The sequence below is a fragment of the Rhinolophus hipposideros genome, assembly GCF_964194185.1.
Source record: "Rhinolophus hipposideros genome assembly, chromosome: 21".
In the NCBI taxonomy this organism is placed as follows: Eukaryota; Metazoa; Chordata; class Mammalia; order Chiroptera; family Rhinolophidae; genus Rhinolophus; species Rhinolophus hipposideros.
In genome coordinates this window covers 42176785-42195722 of record NC_138067.1, presented here as the reverse complement: position 1 = coordinate 42195722, position 18938 = coordinate 42176785, and the positions used below count along the sequence as shown (strand labels likewise).

Genomic DNA, 18938 nt, shown 5'->3' with positions numbered 1-18938 from the left:
ACAGACAGCAGCGAGAGCAGACCAGACCAGGCTTGAGGGGACAGAGGAGGGACTGAGAGAGCCAGCAGAGGTGCGGTGAGGAGGGGCTGCAAAAGCAGAAATGCAGAGAAGGGGATAGAAAGCAGTGGGGGGTGGGGGGAGAGAGGGAAGGAGGGAGAGACAAAGGGGGTGGGCAGGGGAGGGGACAGAGACAGAGACAGTAAGAGACAGAGAGACAGAAGGAAACAACTAGGACCTGGAGAAAGAAGGAGGAAACAGACAGAGAAGGAAAGAAAGAGGGGCAGAGAGAGAGGGAGAGACTGGGGAAGACGGAAGGGAGAGAAGCATAGACAGATAGGCAGACACACAAGAAGTGTGGGTTGACTGGGAGACACCTCCCACCCACCCTCTCTGCTGCGGTGAGGACCATGGGGAGGTGGGCGGTGGGCATCTGAGTGGCCCTAGGGGCAGACCCTCTCCCTTACCCCCTACCTCCCACTCTTGGGGCCCCTCCGGTCCAGGCCTGCAGACAGAGGCCGGGATGGCAGACTCCTGCAGGAACCTTACCTATGTGCGGGACTCGGTGGGCCCGGCCACCAGCACCCTGATGTTTGTGGCCGGTGTGGTGGGCAATGGGCTGGCACTGGGCATCCTGGGGGTACGGCGGCGGTCACGCCCCTCGGCATTCGCCGTGCTGGTCACCGGACTGGCGGCCACCGACCTGCTGGGCACGTGTTTCCTGAGCCCAGCGGTGTTCGTGGCCTACGCCCGCAACAGCTCGCTGCTGGGCCTGGCCTGGGGCCGCCCGGTGCTGTGCGACGCCTTCGCCTTCGCCATGACCTTCTTCGGCCTGGCCTCCACGCTCATCCTGTGCGCCATGGCTGTGGAACGCTGCCTGGCGCTCAGCCACCCCTACCTCTACGCCCAGCTGGACGGGCCCCGCTGCGCACGCCTGGCGCTGCCCACCATCTACGTCTTCTGCACCCTCTTCTGCTCGTTGCCCCTGCTGGGCCTGGGCCAACACCAGCAGTACTGCCCAGGCAGCTGGTGCTTCATCCGCATGCGCTCTGCCCAGCCGGGCGGATGCGCCTTTTCCCTGGCCTATGCCAGCCTCGTGGCCCTGCTGGTGGCCGCCATCGTCCTCTGCAACGGATCCGTCACCCTCAGCCTCTGCCGTATGTACCGCCAGCAGAGGCGCCACCAGGGATCGCTGGTCCCCAGTCCCCGGAAGGGTGAGGACGAGGTTGACCATCTGATTCTGCTGGCCCTCATGACGGGCATCATGGCTGTGTGCTCCCTGCCTCTCACGGTGAGTCCCCTCTGCAGCTGGGGTGGGCACTGGGAGGGTCCTCAATTGTTTGTGCCCATTTCATGGATGGGGAAACTGAGACTCGAAGAGGTCAGGGGCTCTGGCCACAGTCAAACAACTCCTGAGTTTTTGGAGACATCTCTCCCCAGTTGCTTCTGCCCCATTTGCTCCCCCTTGACCCCTTGAATACCCTCCCCACATCTCCAGCCCCCTCTCAAGTGCACGCTCAACCTTCCCCTACCCATTAATGATAATAAGAGCCACGATTCATCGAGCACTTGCTCTATGTCTGCCCTGTGCTCAATGGTTTACAAATCCTTTTTCAGATCGTCTTTAAAATGACCTATGCTCCCATTCTCCATTTACCACCAAACAGGACAAAGCTTCTGTCTTGTCACCAGTTTTATAGACAAGGGGCAAATGTCTCTTGCCCATGATTGCACAGAGTTGGGTCTGGACCCCAGGCTGTTTTGATTCCAAAGTCTGAGCTCCCCACTACCCTACCCCCCAAACTTCCCCACCCCAGCCCCACCCTCTCACTGCCCATGGACTCTCCCAGCTTCACCCCTTTCCTGGAGGAGTCCACTCAGCCTTTTCCTGATTGAAGTACTGAGGCGCCCTGTCATCTATCTGTACCTGGGCCTCAGTTTCTCTTTCTGTAAAATGTAAGGCTGGGCTAGATTTGAGGGTCATCAAACGTTTAGGGGATTACCATGACTCAGGGACTGGAAGCTGTGGGAAGACGCACCCACGCACAGCCCCGGGACCCACCCATATGGCCCCATCACTCACTCTCTAGGCCTCTGCTGGCTATTTCCTGAGGTTTTTGTGTCTCTGCTCCCCGGATGCATTTATCTCTTAGTTGTCATCTTATTTTATTTCGTTCCCCTCTCATTTCTGCAGCAAGCAAGTGGGTGAAAGGGAGTGAGGATGAGGTGGGGTGAGGGGAGGTGGGTGCTTCTTGATGCCCTCACTGTGTCCTCAGATCCGCGGCTTCACCCAGGCCATCACTCCAGACAGCAGTGAGATGGGGGACCTGCTGGCCTTCCGTTTCAACGCCTTCAACCCCATCCTGGACCCCTGGGTCTTCATCCTTTTCCGCAAGGCCGTCTTCCAGCGCCTCAAGCTCTGGTTCTGCTGCCTCTGCCCCAGCCTTGCCCATGGCCACTCCCAGAACCCCCTCTCCCAGCCTGCCTCAGGGAGGAAGGACCCAAGGGCCCCCACCAGTCTCGGGAGCAAGGAGGGGAACTGGGTGCCTTTGTCAGCCTGGGGTGAGGCTCAGGGGTCACACCTGCCTCCGGCACAGCCACCTGGCAGCACCATGGGACCACCGTCCAAAGTGGGGTCCACGGCATCCTGCTCCCTCTGCTGACAACGTAGGCTACCCCGTGATCTCCAGCCCTGTCTTCCAGGAGCAGAAGCTAGATAATCAGGGGCATGGCTGGTGGCTGCAGATAGGTGAGCAGAGAGACGGATCCTGGAGCCCTGGCCTGCCAGGACCCTTGAACCCCTGAATTCAGGGGGTGATCAGCTGCTATTTCTTCTCCTTCAGGGTGGTCACAACAGGCTCTGGGACAAGAGGGAGTGAGGGAGGGAACATTTATCCTAGAGTACAAGAACAGTTCTCTCAAAATAACCAGTGGCCTGGCCGGCCTGGTCCGGCCCTCCCTTGGCCATCCATCTCACTGTCTAAATATTTAGAAGGCAGAAAAGTTCCCAGGAGCTCCCGTGCACTTGGGTCTGCTAGGATTTGTGTTCCTATGCCGGTGCCCATCCATTCAGGGTGCCCCAGCTGCCCATCCCAAATCCCCAGGGGATGATCCTGCCCTCTCCCAGGCCACTCCAAGAGCCAGGGACTCCCTCCCTGTCTCCCCTCCCTTCTGATTCTCCATCAAACTTGGGAGTACTGCGCTGCCCCAGGAGAGGCGGGAGGAAGGGGAGATGCTGCATTGTGTGGCTTGGTAGTCGAAAGATATGGACTTTGGGTGCATGGGTGTGGGGGGGCCACGGGTGTGGGCAAATTCCAGGTACAGCCCAAGAGCACAGACCTAAGTCCTTTGTCTTCAAATAAGTAGCTGCTTCCTGACAGAGCCGACCTCACCTCATGTGTCCTTGGAGCCCTCACAAAAATTTCATTCATTCATTCATTCATTCATTCATTCATTCATTCATTCATTCATTCATTCAACAAATAGTGCACACTGACTCTGCCAGGTGCTGGGAACACAGATCAGTCTCTGCCCCAACCTGGATTCTGCTGGGTGATTTCTAGCCTTCCACCCATCCCCCCCATGGTTGCCATCCCTTGCTCTCAGAAACCCCAGAATCAAGGGTGCTCCGGAGTGAGCCAACTGGCATGAAAGGAAGTGGTGCTTAGGGTGGTAGGAGGGTGAATGGGAAAGCACCACCCTCACCCTGGCTCGGCCCCACCCCCGCCAGCCCCAGTTCCTCTTTCTCACTTGCTCCTGGGTTAAAACAATAAATCCACACCTGGGGAAGGGTAGGGTAGGCAAGGCCAGAGCCTTCTACAGCAGCTAACATCAGCGAGTCCTCCTCCATACGAGGTGCCCCCTCTCACTCCAGTCTATTATTAGAACAGTTCTACAGATGTGGAAATCCAGGCCCAGAGGGGGCAATCACCAGCTCCGGGTCACACAGCAAGAAGAAAGCACGCACAGCCTACGGTGGAGCTGGTCTATCTCTGGAGCCCAGCAACTTGTTGGGCCGGTGACTGCCTCTGTGCCTCGGCTTCCTTTTACGTAGAAGGGCGATCATAACCTAGTACTTAGCTTACAAGGTTCTGCTGAGGATGAAGTGATTCCCCCTGAAAAGCAATTTAGCACAAGGTCTGGAGTATAGCCTACAGTAAACACTGCTGTTATTGCCACTGGCCTTATCTTTTGCTATCTGGGCAAATGTGGTTTGACAACAAAGCAATGCTTTGCTCCATTGTTTTGACTATTTTTCAGTTACTATGTTTCAAATCACATTAAAGAAAAACTAGGGGTGTCTGGGAGAGTTAAAAATCTGTCAAGATGACAACCAAATGGGTTCAGGGTTTCCTTTTGAAGTGAAGAAAACATTCTGGAACTAGACAGTGATGGTTTCATAACATCGTGAATGTACTAAATGTGTCTGAACTATACAATTTAAAATGGTTAAAATGATACATTTTATGTTATGGGTGTTTTACCACAGTAATAAATAAAATGGTAATACTAAAAAAAATTGAGAGTGCATAGAAACTTTTACAGCAGTCTTGGCAAAGTAATATTATATTGGTTGAATTTAATAATAAAGTTGACGTGTACAAAAAGCAAAAATCAGGTAACGATTTTTACCGGGGGGGGGGGAGGGGGTCTGGCCTTTGTCACCAAACATGGCCCAGACTCACTGGGAACCGACCCAAAGGGACTCCTGGAGGGCGGTGGAGAAGGAATGGGGAGGAGGGGACCGCAGAGAAGTGGCAGCAGAGAAAACGGGCCTGCTTGCCCAGGCGTGAACCCTAGGGGCCACTCCCCTCCTGTCTCTGCGAGGCCTCCAAAGGAGGTCAGTTCTGCCCATCTTAGATCTCCTTAAATGCCAGCGCAGGACTGGACATTGGAACCCACAGCATCCTGGCCTGAGGGGGGTGCTATTACCATGACCATTTTTCAGATGCGGATTAAGGGGAGGGGAGGATAAAGTGTTGAAGCTGGTTTTCCGGTGGCTGTTACCCACCAGGCCTAAAATCTCAGGAATTCGCCCCCTTCTCTGCCCCCCACTGTTTAGCTCAGATCCCCACCACCTCTGGCCTGGATGTCTACACTGTCTGCCAGGTCAGGGGGATTCAAACAAGTCCCACCCTGTCCACCCGCAGCCCCTCAGGGATGATTTGGGAACTCATCTCCTACTGGAGATCCTGCTGGCTGCCAAGGTCCTGTCTGGAAGGTCCTGTCTGAGTGGTCACTCCCCTGCCTGCAAAGCTCCAAGGGCTCCCATGGCCTGGAGGCCAAGGGTCAACTCCCATGGGCTCTGCTCAGCCACAGCAGACAACCACATTTTCCCCAAACAGCCTGTGACCTTTCAGGCCTCCACCTCTTTGCTAATTGAGTTCATCCTTCCTGGAACTGTGTTCTTCCCCTTCTCCATCCGTCAAAAGCACCCTGGCCCTTCAAGATCCTTCTTAAACTCCTCCTCCTCCTCCTTGAAGACTTAATCACTCCTCGCTCAGTGCTTTTTAGGCTGCATGGTGACACTCACTGCAGCCTGCCTCGTAGACATTCATTCACTCAGCAGGCTCTTATTGGGGGCTGACTGTAGGACAGGTCTTGTCCCTGTGATGCTGGGGACATGGCAGTGACAGAGACAGCCCTGGCCCTGCCCTCCTGGGGCTCACAGTCAGGCAGGCAGGGCTGGAGGTCATGGAGGGAGAATTTAGGGAGACATCAGGGAGGGCTTCTTGGAGGAGGGGACAGCTGAGGATGGGAAGAAAGAGCCAAGATGAGGGTTTCTGTTGTGGTCACAGTTTTAGCTCCGGCCTCGAGGGCCTCCCTTCTTTCGGTTCTCTATTTATTAATTCAATAGATCCCCTTGAGCCTACTCTGGGCCCTTGGCTGCTGTGTGCCTACTGGAGACGTAGCAGTGACACTGCCTTGGCTCTCCCTCGCTCACGATCCAGTGGGGTGACAATTTTTTTAAGTGTTCTTTTTTATTTTATTAGTTTCAGGAGTACAAAACAATGGAATAGTTAGACGTTTACCATTCATATCCCTCACAAAGTGATACCCCTCCTCCCCCCATCTACTACTCCTCTGACTTCGCATACAGCTGTTACCTTTCCACCGTCTATTCCTAATGCTGTCCTCAGTGGGGTGACAATTTAGTAATCACAGAAATATGTATTGCAATAGGCAGCAAACATACAAACTGACGAGCTGTGATATGTGCCAAGACAGCACAGTGCAAGGATCTGTGAGAACACACAAGGCACTTGCCCTAGTCTGGGCTGGGGGTCAAGAAGTGACATATTCATTTATTCATTTTATTCACTTTTAACTTCATTTCTTTATGCATTTCCGTTTTCCTAGCTCCGGCCCACAGATGGGACTTAGCACACACACCTACACACCCTAGCTGGTTCCTGGGAGTTGCAGTTCACAGGGATTTTTGTAGTCATTGCCCCACCTGCTGGTCACACTGTGAGTGACATTTAGAAGTGGCCCCAGAGCCACTGCCCTTGGGAAGTGAAGGGGAACCTGGATTTCCATAGTTTGGGTGCTGGTTGGGCCCTTCCCGGTGTGTCCCCTCATCTAGCCACCTTGTCAGGACAGGTTTGGAGCTGGTCCCGCAGATCTGTGAGCCTGAACTGGAAACAATCGTCACTGCAAGCACCGCTTTGCTTTGGGCCAGAGTCAGCTCCCTTCAGTGCCTGCCCAGGGTCCATTAGAAGCTCTGAGTGCTGTCTATGTGTCTTTGATTAATAAAGAATGGGAGAAGGAAGTCATAATTATTTAATAATGCAGCCTGTCTGGGAGTAAAAGTCTTTCAAAACAAAGGGCCCGAGGGGAAAATGATGACAGGCAGTAGAGACGTTCGGGCACTGGCAGGTGGTGGGTAAAAGCATGGGTGTTGGCATCCGAATGATCTGGGGTATTGAGTCCTAGCTCAGCCACTTCCAGGAAGTGTGGTGCCAGAGACTTTCCCTGCCTGGGCCACCATTCCCGTACCGTCAGATCTCGGTAGTAACTTACCTCATGCCCACCACAAATAGGTGAATTTTATTAGGACTCAATCTGGCCTGGATGAGAATTAAATGAGATGATGCTTACAAAGTGTTTGGCGCAACCGTCCAAGGGGGATATCTTATGATCCTTTTATAGGTTATTCTCCATTTTGCAGACTAGTAAACTGAGGCTGAGAAGTGAAGTCACTGCTCTAAGGTTATCAAGTAGGAGTGGCCCCTAAGGCTTAGTGCGTGCACAGACTCACTGCAGTGTGTGGTCACACGGCCTGGAGCCCAATTCTGTGGGTCACCAAAATCTGTCTTCCTGCCAACTATGAGGCCAGAGTTTTCCACAGGTCTCCTGGCGGCTAAGAGGGCGGTTCCCATCTCAGATCCCACCACTGTGACCTCAGCCTAACTGGCTCTGTCTCTGGCCTGCCTTTTTTTTAAATTTCTCCTTTCTTCCGCCTTCCCCACCTCCTCCCCCGCAGTTCAAGCCGTTGTTTCTCAGCCTAGTTTGTAGGACACAGCTCCCTGGCCCACGCTGGTATTATGAGCCTTGTGCTCTACTGAGGCAGTCCCTCTGCTGCTCACGGTAGCCCAGCTCCAGGGAGAGCTGTTGTTCACAATCTTAGCTGTAGAGGGCTCAGCTCACAGGCCCATGTGGGAATCGATCCAGCTACCTCTGTGTTAGGGGCACAGCGCTCCAACCACCTGAACCCCCGGGGCTGCCCTGCCTCCTTTTTTTTTAAAGACCCTTTACTCTAAAACTGGGCAACTGAGCATGGACTCCTTGGGGTCAGATCTCGTTAAAATTCCAGCTGTGCCACTTTTGACTTAATAACCTTGGAGTTGTCTCTTCATTTCTCTGGGCCTCAGTTTCCTAGGCTGCAAAATGGGGATTAATTGAATCCAGCCCCAATGGTTGCTTGAAGGACTCAAGATCATGGATGCAGAACTTCGAAGAGAACCTGTGAGGTAGGAAACACCCCATATAGAATGCCGAATGCTCACTGGGCATTTACTGGACCCCAGGCCTGGTTCTTCCTGCTCACTCAGTCCTTGACTCAGCCCCAGGAGGCAGGTGCTATTATGTCCCCATTCTACAGGCAGAGGCATTGAGGTCAGGACCAGTCATCTGCCTGAGGCCAGAGAGGAAGTTCAGTGCTGGAGCCAGTGGTCGGCTGCTCTTCATTACACCCACTGCCTTACTGTGCCAAATGCCAAACCACAACCAGATGCAGAAAAACAGGGCACAGACACTGGAGCGCTGGAAAAATGGCTTGCTGCTCCCAACTTCCTCTCCCACAGTGCTTGGGCTCTGTGGAAGATGCTTCCCAGGCCTAATCTCTGCCACAAGGAAGGCCCCTGAGGTTGGGTGGGCCCTGCCAGGCTTCTCCATCCTTCCAAGGCCAGATGAAGATGAACAGAAGGCAGGAATCTTTATTCCACTGAACTCTTGTATCTGCTTGACTCCTGCCCGGCCTCTGTGGCCAAGTGTAAGCAGCTCAGAAGTTAGTCTGTTAACTGTTCATTCCCCGAGCCCTGTGGGTGGGGGATGTGTATTTTGGGAAAAGCCACCCCCCCCATTGTTATATCCCTCCCCTCCAGCACTGCTCTGGATTGTAGGCCTTTCTTCTTCACATCCCTCTTACCCCTGGGAAAAGTAAGGAACTTTCTGTAATTTGCAGTTGTTTTGGGCTTTTGTTTCGCGTCTTCCTAAGTCCTGGGCCCTCTCCTGGAGTTGAGTGAAGCTCCATGAGCTCAGGACCACATGGCACGCTTAGGCTGCCCAACTGACAGTGACTCACTCAGTGAATGCCACCCTGTCCCCACAGCACCCTGCTGAGAATCCCCCACTGGGCCTCGGCTCCTTTATGAACCTGAGGATTTCTGTTTTTGTCCTGAAGTCTGATGTCCCCCCACCCCCCAAGGGTGGGGTTGGTCTCTCACATGTGCGCGTCCCTGTGCTGATGTGTGATGTGCGGTGAGCACTAAGCTGAGCGGCCTCCCAGCCAGGACAGTGTCCTGCCCTCAATGACTGCAGTCTGGCTGGGACCTGAACTCCAGCTCAGGGCCCCCCCCCACTGGTCGCAGTGATGAGAATCCGTCTTTGGAGGGAGCATGGAAGAAAGGCTCTTCCAGACCAAGGCTGCGGGGTCCATGTGGGGAGCAGGCCCAGAAACCAAGACAAGAGGGCCAGAGCCCATCAGGTAGTCACTGTATTTTATTGGAAAACATTGATATATATTTTTCTTCACAGCTTGAACTGAACACAATATTGCCCGGTTTAAAAAGAAACAAAACCCAAACCAAAACACTCCGAAAATGTCCACAGCCTCATGCCTACCTGCCCTGATCCTCAGCTCTTGGCTGGGTCTCCAACTATGCCCCCCCTCCCCGCCCTCCCCTGGAGGCTGGGTGCCAGAGGGTGGATGACAAGAGATTCTCAAAGCTGGGCAGGTCCCAGGAAAAGCCACTTGAACAACCTGGGGGTGGGGGGTAGGGGGCAGATGAAAAGAACAGAAAAAGGAAAAAAGAATCCAGACGAGCGAACTGCCCACATTAACTTACTTGTCCCACAAAGTCAGAAGCAAGGTCACGGATCATGCTCTCCGCTGCAGAGTGTGGGGGCAGGCAGGTGGGCGAGGCGGGTGAGAGGAGGGCACAGCGACAGCACACATGTGAGGGAGCCAGCAAGTCACCATGGAGGAGGAGGGGCCGCTGACCCGGAAGCAGAGCCATCACTGGCCGCTCCTGGCAGCTAGCGGACAAGACTGTTTATTGCAGTTACGTTCTCTCCAGGGCGGGCGCGATGGCGTACATCTTCCCTCTCCCCACCCACTAGCTAGCCCAGCATGGTTTTTGACAAAATTTAAAGTTTTCAGGGGCATAAATGAAAAACAACCAGCACATTACAAAGCGACCATCCCCACACATTGGTTCCCTTGAGGGGACCACAACGCAGGGGCAGGCGGGTGTGTCATGAGGGAGCGCGTGGGATGTTAGCACCAGGTATTTACAGAACAGCTTGAGATCGCTTTAGGGACATGGGCAGGTACAGTCCACAGAGTGGCCAAGTGAGCAGCCCCCACCCAGCCCAGCATCGAGAAGCCAATCAGATGATTTCAGAAGAGCAGCCAGTGGGGTCTGAGTGTTGTCCACTCGGTCCGTCCCCTTCTATGAGTTGGCCCCCTCAAGTGGTAAAAGAATGCCAGCTTCCAAGACTCCCTTGCCCCGCGACCCTCTCCGGGGCCACATCCAGCCAACACCACAACTCCTCACTCCGCCCAGTCCTTCTGGAACGCCTCTCTCCGCACCCCTGCCCCAAAGGCTGCTGGGATTTGCACATGGAATCACAGGGCTGGTTGCATGCAATGGCGTAGGCATGCTCTTTGGCCTGGGTGAAGGCCTTGTCCCCTCCCTAGCAGGTCCCGACACAGGGCTGGCAGCCACCCCAGCACCCAAAATAAGATGACAAACCAAAGGAAACAAACCAAGACGGAGGAGAGCCACCCGGGCTGGAGGAGGGCAGAGGCTCCCCTGGGGGATGGGAGGGGTTATCTTATGAATGCGTCAGGCCTTGGAAGAGGTGAATGGAAGGGGACAGGGCAAAGGAAGAGATGAGGGGCATGAAAGGAGGCTCAGGGAGGAAGGAGAAGGGCAGTCATGCAGCTTGGGACAAATCTTTTGTTGCTTTTTCAGATTCTCAGTCAACCGATTGGTGTTTGTTAGAACCGGGGTACGCAGGGAGTGTTGAAGAGAGTGCGCGCGAGAAGAGAGATCGAGAGAACGGGCATCACCAGCTGCCCGGGCGCTCACTTTGCGGTCATCATCTGTACAAACTCTGGAAGGAAGCGGAGGAGGGAGGTCAGCAGGGGAGTGGGCCCCCGACACGAGGGACCCCGGGCCTTGCTCCAGCTCACCTTCATAATTGACCTGGCCGTCTCCGTCGATGTCGGCCTCTCTGATCATCTCATCCACTTCCTCATCGGTCAGCTTCTCACCCAGGTTCGTCATTACGTGACGCAGCTCTGCCGCGCTGATGTAGCCGTTGCCATCCTGGTGTTGGGGTCAGGCAAAGGCTGTGAGCTCGAGGCAGTTGGCTGGTCTCCCCGGGGGCAGTGGGAGAGGGGGAGCAGGGCGGGAGCTTCCTGTGGGGCTGGCACTGGGACCCAGGCCTCCCGGGAGCGGTGACTCAGTGGCTCCGGAAGTGCTGTGCGTCCCTCACCAGAGTCCCAAGCGCTCTGGGAAAGGACTGCTCACCTTGTCAAAGACACGGAAGGCCTCTCGGATCTCCTCCTCGCTGTCGGTATCCTTCATCTTTCGGGCCATCATGGTCAGGAACTCCGGGAAGTCAATGGTCCCGTTCCCTGGAAGGTGGGGAGGGAGCTCGAAACGCCCATGGCCTGGCCTCGGAGACGACCTCCATCGCCCAGAGGAAGGCACCCTGTGCTGGGAGGGCTGACCAGGAAGGGGCTGCCCCCGCCCCTGCGCCACGGGACTCACCATCCGCGTCCACCTCATTAATCATGTCCTGCAGCTCTGCTTCGGTGGGGTTCTGTCCCAGGGACCTCATCACCGTCCCCAACTCCTTGGTGGTGATAGTGCCATCTCCATCCTTGTCAAAGAGGGAAAAGGCCTCCTTGAACTCTGAGGGAAGAAAGGGAATGAGTCAGAGGTGAAGGAGCGCAGGGAAAGCCTGCCGTCAGGGTATGGACTCGCTCCGCGGAGCCAGGCCGAGGGTCAGGTCCACCTGCAGAAGCCAGAACCCGACTTCAGCGCCAGTCGCAGCCTCTCGCCTCAGCGCTCAACTTACTGAGCACCTCCTCTAGGCCAGGTGAAGCTACCTGTCCCACCAACCTCGCTCCGTGAGGACAGCGGGGGAGATGGGCTGACGGCTGTGGTTAGGTAATTTATATTGTGGTCTCTGGCTTCGGCCTCTCCCTCAAATGATGAAATGGACCAATATCACGGAGTGGATGAGAGCCAAGAGAAGTCTCGATCTAAAGTATGCCAGCCAAGGTCAACTGTCTGGGAAGGAAAGGGGAGGCTATAGAATCCCTCTGGCTGGCACCGTGTCCCTCTTGACTGGTACCACCAGCCCAGCTCCTCGGGCCGATGCTACCGGCTTCCAGAGGAGCGAGTGAATGGCTGTGTGGTGCAGTGTGGGGGTGGTCAGCAGCAGAGCATGGCTGACGGACGGTGCGTGGGGCGGGTGGGCGGATGGAAGGAAAGGGGAGGGCTGCCAAGCCAGGAGGATGAGGAGCTAGTGGTGCTGAGTGGGAAGGCCACAGCTGGGGACGCATCAGGAGCGGGGAAGAAGCACGTGGCTCCTGCCCTCCCACTGGGCCCATTTTGGCACCGGGTGCTCCCTACCCCCAAACCCTTAGAGAACAGATGCCTAGCAGCCTATTCCCAGAGGGTGTGGGCTGGGGTGAGGTGGTGGACAGTTTGCTAATGGGGACAGGGTGGCGAGTGGTGTGTTTGTGTTACACGAGGGCAGAGAATTGGGGTGTGGGTGGCACGTGTGCTGGGAGCCACACACATAACCGAGCTGTACTCTGGAGCCTTTGGGCCCTGGGGAGACGGTGAGAATCTCCTTGGGGATAATAAATGGCACCTCCCTGTGCTGAGGCCTTGTTGTTCTTGGGGTGCAGGGAAAGTCATGTGTGCACCCTGAACTCATGACCACTAAACAAGGCAGTTCTCTGGCTTGCCTCGGTGGGTCTCCATAGCCACTTGGGGCCAAAGTTTAGAAGCTGAAAAGTGTGACTGTGTGTTGGCGGTGCGAGAGAGGTGGGCGGGAGGGTTGAGGAGGAAAGGAGAGAAGGCAAGTCCATTCCTGCCTCCTCCCAATTCAGAAGCTGGACATCCACTATCCATCACATAGCCCAGTGAACCTGACAGCAAAGCTACAGCTTGGGTACTGGCGGGGGCCCAGGGGCCCCATTCTCTGGACCTTTGCTCCTGTCTACTGGAGTGGCCCATGGCTATGGAGATAAACCGCGAGCTGGTTTCTGTCCTCAGGCAGTTCAATCTGGGAAGGGGGACCTGGAAACCCACTCAGTCACATACTAGTTCCTGCAGCTGTGACCTTTTTGGCTACAGAAGTGAGTTAGATGGGACCCAAGGATTTCTTTCAGCTTACTGGGAGGTATGGGACGGCTCCTTTGTTCATTTATTTAGCCGACAACAATTTACGGAGCACCTATAGATTCTAGGCACTGAAGGTACAGCAGGATCAACAAAAACAAAGCCCCAGCTCCAGGAAGTCCCATCTAGTGACAGGAGCTGTGGCAGATAAAGACATCATAAAAAATAATGTCACACGACCAGAAAGGCTATGAAGGAAAACCACAGGATGACGTGCGAGCAAAGGAAGGCTGTCTATGTGACAGGGAGTCAGGGAAGGCCTCTCCGAGGTGACCGGTGAGCTAAGACGGAGGATGAGAAGTTGCTGCCCATGCAGAGAACGGGAGAAATGCACTTCTGGTGAGCGTGAGCATGTGCAAAGAGGAGTGCAAAGCTGGGAAGTGCAGAGGTGGGAGCGACAGGCATTTCCTGGGCGGCTCCTAAAGTGGGACAGGGAGGCAGGGAGCTGACCTGCTGAGCCTACCTGGCAGGAGCTGGGACGACAGCCCAGCTCCCCCTGCAGCCACTGATTAATAGACTCCCAGACGACCTGCAGCCCTTGCTGTCTGGTGAAGGCTTGTGACAGGACCACGGGGCTTGGTGTTACTGGGGCACCGGTGTGCTCTTATAGGCCACTTATTAACATTCTAAGCACAGGGCAGAGCACTAGGTGATGTAGGGGACACACAAGTTGATCTGTCAGATGCTACCCCTGGCCGGGAATGCAGAGGCCTCCTGAGGGAGGATGAGGAGTGGGGTAGGTAAGCTCACCTGCGATCTGCTCCTCAGTCAGCTGGTCAGCCTGGAAAAGCAGGAAGCAGAGTTAGTCACCGGGAGGGCTAGCTGCCGTCAGGGCTACACCTTCCTCGCTCAGCCCAGCCCCTGCTGGTGAGGCCAGCTCCACATGGCATCCCATGCACCTGGGCAAGGGAGGGACATGCCTGAGTCAGGGTGCGGGAGAAGTGCTGCTCCAGCCCCAGACCAGCCACATTGCACAGCAGGTTCCTGTCTGTGTCAACGCCCGCTGCTGGGAGCTCCAGAGGCTGTGTGAAGTGAGCAGTTGCCCTGGAGGCCTAATCAAGCAGCTCTAGAAGGCTCCAAACTGAAACAGGCCAGTCCTTGGGTAGGGCAGAGAGAAGGTGTCTGGGCTGCCAGCTAGTTTCTGTGTCATCTATTTGGAGGCGCTAGGTCCAAGCACAGTGTACCTAACTGGCAAAAATTCTCCTAGATGGTGGCTCTGAGCATCTGAAAGAACCCCGGTCAGGCTAGAGGCAGTTGCTCCACTCCCTTGCACACAGGGATGGTGCAGAGCACCATTTTGACCTGTTTCTTTTGGGAAGGAGGGCCAAATGTCAGGGAGGGGACCGCAGCGGGCAGCAGCAGTGGCTGCAGAGGCTGTAGGACCGCCCCAGCTGCGCTGCAGTTTTTAACCCTTTCTAGCCCTTGCTGCATGCGGGGTTTGGAGGTGGGACAGAGGAGGGGCAGACCAGCTTTTCCTGCACTGGTGTGCTGAGAAGCAGCCAGGTACAGGGATCCTCTGGGGGAGGGGCAAAGTGGGGGCTGAATCCCAAGATTTAGCTTTAGGCAGTGAAAAGATGAATTTTCCTTGGTTTCTGTAAATGCTGCCAAGAAGGTAGCACCTTCCCCTGACCACTGTGGGTCCAGACTGACTGCTCCCCCTCCTTTACTTCCTTTCATAATCAGGGGAAGGCGGCTCCAAGTCTACAGAGGGTTCTTTCTTTGGGTCTGAGGGCCCCCCAAACCAATGCACCCTCTTGTATGCATTTGCATTATTCTACATAGAGGTTCCAAAGCTTGGATGGAAGCTAGCCACAGTCCCCACCCTGTCCCAAATATTAAGAACTGGTCACACTGGAATTGGTCTAAAATGTCCTTTTTTTAAAAAAAAAAAAGTCTAAGGGAAGAAGAACTTGAAGCCAACCCCCAAATAGGTAGAATGGGAGGGGAAATCAAAGTAATGAGGAGAGACAAATCAAAGACAGAGGAGAGATGGCTAAAGGGGGAGGGGGAAGAAAGAAGGTAGAAAAGGAAAAACACCACATATGCACATTCTAGAAGAGTCTAAAGTCTAAAGAGAAGTGTTGGAGGCCAAATGGAGATACTTCTTTATTGCCTGAAAAAAAGCTTCAGCCACTAGGCTCCTAACGCCCATCAGGCAGCCCCAGGCTCATGAACCCCTTGCTCCACGCACTTCTGCTGTCTCCTAAGAGCAAAGCCTGGGCCCCTCCCCTAGGTCCTGCCACCAAGGAAGCTGTTCAGGGAAAGTGAGAAGAGACGATGGGCTTCTGGTTACCAAGGCCGGGCAATCCCAGGGGAAGGGAAGAGGAAGATCAGAGGAGAGGAGCCGTCTGGGGAGGAGGGCCGCCATGCCACCTGCTTCCATCCTCTCCCCTGGCCTATATGGAAAAGCTAGCCCAACCAGGGACCTTCCTGCCCCCACTGCATCACTCGGCAGGAAGCCCAATTCTCCCCCACCTTTGGGCAACGCTGTCAGGGGTGTGGGGCCAGGGCAGGTTGCAGAATGCCCTAGAGTGGCTCTGAAGGCAGTGTCTGCCACTCCCCACCCCAGATGGGCCAGAAGGTGCAGGTGAGGCACAGCACACTGTCTCAGGGTTGCTGCCAATAGCTGTGGCTCTGCCTGTAGAGCTGGTCAGACGCTCTCCCTCCAGGTCAGGAAACCCTCCCCCAACCCCCCGTCTCTTCTTCTAGGTGAAGGAAAGGTCCCAGCTCCAAGCTACAGATCTCAAATCATGGCAACTGCCCAGAAGGGATTGTTGCTGGGGACCCCTTCTCAGGGCTTCTTTCCTTTGCAGAGCTGAAGATCAATAGCTTTCACCAAAAACTGTCTCCAAAATAACCCAGCTGGTCTCCTGCTTCCGTATTCCTCATCTTAGGTTCCAGCAAGACGCTGGACAATGAAAAAAAAGTGGGGTGGGGGAAGGAAGAGGGTATTATTTCTCTGCCTTGCCCCAACCTCCAGCCAATGCCAGAGAGCAGTGTTAGATGAGCTCAGAAACCAAGGCCAGGGCCCCTCACCGGGGCCAAGGAGGAGCCACAGTTCTCAGGCCAAAGTCCGTCCAAGGCTAGTTAACAGTGACTTGTCCCTCCCATACCTTGCTGATTATAAATGGAAAGAGAAACTAGTTGGGGCCAAAGTTTGGGTCCGATTTGGGGAGGTGGGGGGCCTCTTGGCACCTGCCAGTGCTTCAGCACCCCTTTTGCAAGGTTCTGCTGGAAGAAAGTGGGATAGCGGTGAGAAGAGCCATCAGGTCTGTGTCAGCAAGTATGAGATCTGATACACAGCAGCGGCTGCCTGTTCTCCCCAGCACTGCCAGGGAGGAGGGCTGCGCTCTGAGCCGGAGCTGGGGGGGCTGGGGGGTGTTGTGGGGGGCAGGGAGTAGGAAAGAACCAGTCTGCTGGCTTTCTCTCAAAGCTCAGCTGTGTGAATTAACAGAAGCATTCGGTACCAGCCCTGAACAGAGCAAGTGGCCCTCAGGCTGATGAAAGGGTCCCTCTGGAGGTCCTCTATGGTCAAACTCTGCAGCCCCCACCCTGAGGCCACAGAAACAGGCTGCCTGATTGTCACCGACGCCACACTCTACTGCACTGTCATTTGGCACAAGTGAGGAGATGCAGAACAGTGAGTGGAGCCGGAAATCAGGAGAAAACCAGCATTCCTCTTTGGAAAAAGCAGCTCTCCTGGTCTGAAAGGGGCAGTGAGGGGGTGAGGCTTAAAAAGCTGGGTCATTTGATGTATCCTAAACTTTGATCCCTCACCCCCATTTCACGGGACTTCAGTGCGCAATAAGGGCCTGAACAACTCCGCCCACCTGCTCCAGCGGCCGGGTGCCTTCTGCCCAGCCATGTTCTTCCTGGAGAAGGGGAACCGTAGAGCCACTCCCTCTGGCTCTGCAGCCCACTCCCCATGCAGACTGAACAGTCTTTGTCCCAGCCTTTTCCCCAGGGACTTCCAGGGAGCTACCCACATCCACCTCCAAACCGAGGCCCACCTTGGCTGCCATTCATTTTCTCCTCCGACTCCCCCACCCCAAGCTTCCTTCCACTTCACCTCCCACCACCCAAGCCCAAGCCCTCACCTTGTAAAGCCCCCCCCCCGATCCTCCCTGCCCCCCTAAACCTCCCCCAACCGCCTCTTCCTAGATCCACAGCCTTTACCCACTGGTAATCTCAGAACCCCATCGGGCTCCCCCCAAATCAATCAGGGGGGCCCCTGCTGCCCCACCACTGGCAAGCACCGGTCTTGCCACCATCCCCTTTTAACCACCTCCGTGACCCCAATTCTTTTCAGTCTCTGCAGGTTTCAAGAGCATCTTCTCACCTCCACTGCCACCCACCCCAGGCCCTTCCTCCACGAAGCGTGTGCCTCACCCTCCTCCTTCCTCTGCAATGCTGATGTTCCGAGAACCCCCCCCCCCCAGCTCTGATCTGCAGAAGTCATGCCCAGCCCACCCAAGGCCCGGCCACCCGCAGCCCGCCTCGGGGAGCTGCCCAGCAGCGCGGCCTCCGCCTGCATCCCCTTCCCTGCCGCCGCTCAGGACTCCAGACCTCCATCCGGCCCGAGTCACCGGCTTCCCCAGCCGGCGTCTCTCATCTCGCTCCCCGGGGTTCACCTCAGACACCAAACGCCCTGTCCAGGGTGCAAAAGCCCTTTGGGTGGTCCAGACGCCCCCTCTTAGGGTCCTATGTTCCATCCCGGGTTCAAATGCCCCGGCACGGGGCTCAGGTGCCTATTTCGGGGTCTAAACAACCCACTTGGTGCCCAAAGTAGCTTTTGGAAGCCCCCAAACCTCTTTCTTGGACCCAAACGTCCCGCTCGGGGTTCGAATGCCCCGGACCGGGGGCCAGCGAGGGTCGCCAGACGCCCCCATTCGGAGTCCCCTCGCCCTGTCAGGGGTCCCGCCCCGCCGTGGCCGCCCAGTCCCCAGCCTCGCTCACCATGGTAAGGCCGGGGTGTCCGGAGCGGGAGGATCAAGCTTCTTCCGGCGGCGGCAGCAGCTGCAGCAGATCGAGCTCCGCCGCGCGTCCGCGCCTCCACACTCACTGGCCGCAGGGCTCGCCGCCGCCGCCGCCCGCCCCAAGGGTCCCTCAACGGCCGCCGCGCGCGCCCCGCCTCGCCCGGCCCCGCCCCGCCCGGCCCACGTGCCGTCGCACTGCGGCTCCCGCGGATCCCTCCGCGCCTCTCTCCGCGTCGCCGAGCCCTCGGAGCTCCAGTTCCCTCCCCGTACAGTGTCGAGGTTGGCAGCGGAACGCGCGTGCACGCACCCGCCGCGGGACTACTTTCCGTCGCCGCGCGCCCCAACCCCTGTGGCCTCACCACTTTCCTCCACGGCGGAGGGGCACGCTCGGCGGCGCGTGACGAGTCCTTGTGTGAGCCGCGCCGCTATTGGGCTCGGGCCATGGCGGAAATGAGAGCGTGGCGCCGATTGGTCGGGCCTTCCCTGCAATGCGTCAAACTGGGACGAGCCACTGAGTGGTGGTGGTGGGGGGAAGCCTGAAACGTGTGGCCGCGTGGAGCCGTGAGGCGGAACGAAGTGAATGGGGAAACCGTGTGGCTTCTAGAGAAGCAAATACATCGTCTTAGTGGCCAGAGAGTGGTGAAAGCGCCGGCGGAAGGTACAGAAGGAATTTCTCGGATCTCCCCCCTAACAGATGGAAGATGGTGCAATCCAAAATGCTGGGGTCTGGAAGCCCCGCCCCCAACTGGGCCCTAAAACGTGGCGGGGCCTTCAAGGTTTTGTCTGTCACCTGAAGGTTCCGCCCCCCGGGGCA

At 56.2% G+C, this 18938-nt stretch overlaps 2 protein-coding genes across 2 annotated transcripts; one reads left to right on the top strand and one right to left on the bottom strand.

The window, feature by feature from the left end:
* Positions 1 to 4599, top strand: PTGIR (prostaglandin I2 receptor). Its single transcript, XM_081031591.1, has 2 exons — positions 1 to 1288; positions 2274 to 4599. The coding sequence occupies exons 1-2, from the start codon at positions 521 to 523 to the stop codon at positions 2658 to 2660; spliced, it is 1155 nt and encodes a 384-aa protein (XP_080887717.1). The 5' UTR covers positions 1 to 520; the 3' UTR covers positions 2661 to 4599.
* A 4602-nt stretch (positions 4600 to 9201) lies between these two features.
* CALM3 (calmodulin 3) lies at positions 9202 to 18461 on the bottom strand. The gene is made up of 6 exons (XM_081032453.1): positions 18105 to 18461; positions 13899 to 13929; positions 11502 to 11645; positions 11259 to 11365; positions 10919 to 11054; positions 9202 to 10839 (listed from the first exon to the last, which is right to left on the bottom strand). Exons 1-6 carry the CDS (start codon positions 18105 to 18107, stop codon positions 10811 to 10813), a joined length of 450 nt encoding a protein of 149 aa, XP_080888579.1. The 5' UTR covers positions 18108 to 18461; the 3' UTR covers positions 9202 to 10810.
* Positions 18462 to 18938: the final 477 nt, after the last annotated feature.

Bases quoted from the DNA above. Each gene is read 5' to 3' on its own strand.
- PTGIR (XM_081031591.1), top strand. From the start codon at position 521: ATGGCAGACTCCTGCAGGAACCTTACCTATGTGCGGGACTCGGTGGGC. The intron at 1,289-2,273 runs GTGAGTCCCCTC...CTGTGTCCTCAG, and splicing joins TGTGCTCCCTGCCTCTCACG to ATCCGCGGCTTCACCCAGGC.
- CALM3 (XM_081032453.1), bottom strand. The intron at 11,366-11,501 runs GTGAGTCCCGTG...CCCACCTTCCAG, and splicing joins TAATGAGGTGGACGCGGATG to GGAACGGGACCATTGACTTC. The intron at 10,840-10,918 runs GTGAGCTGGAGC...GCTTCCTTCCAG, and splicing joins CGGCCAGGTCAATTATGAAG to AGTTTGTACAGATGATGACC.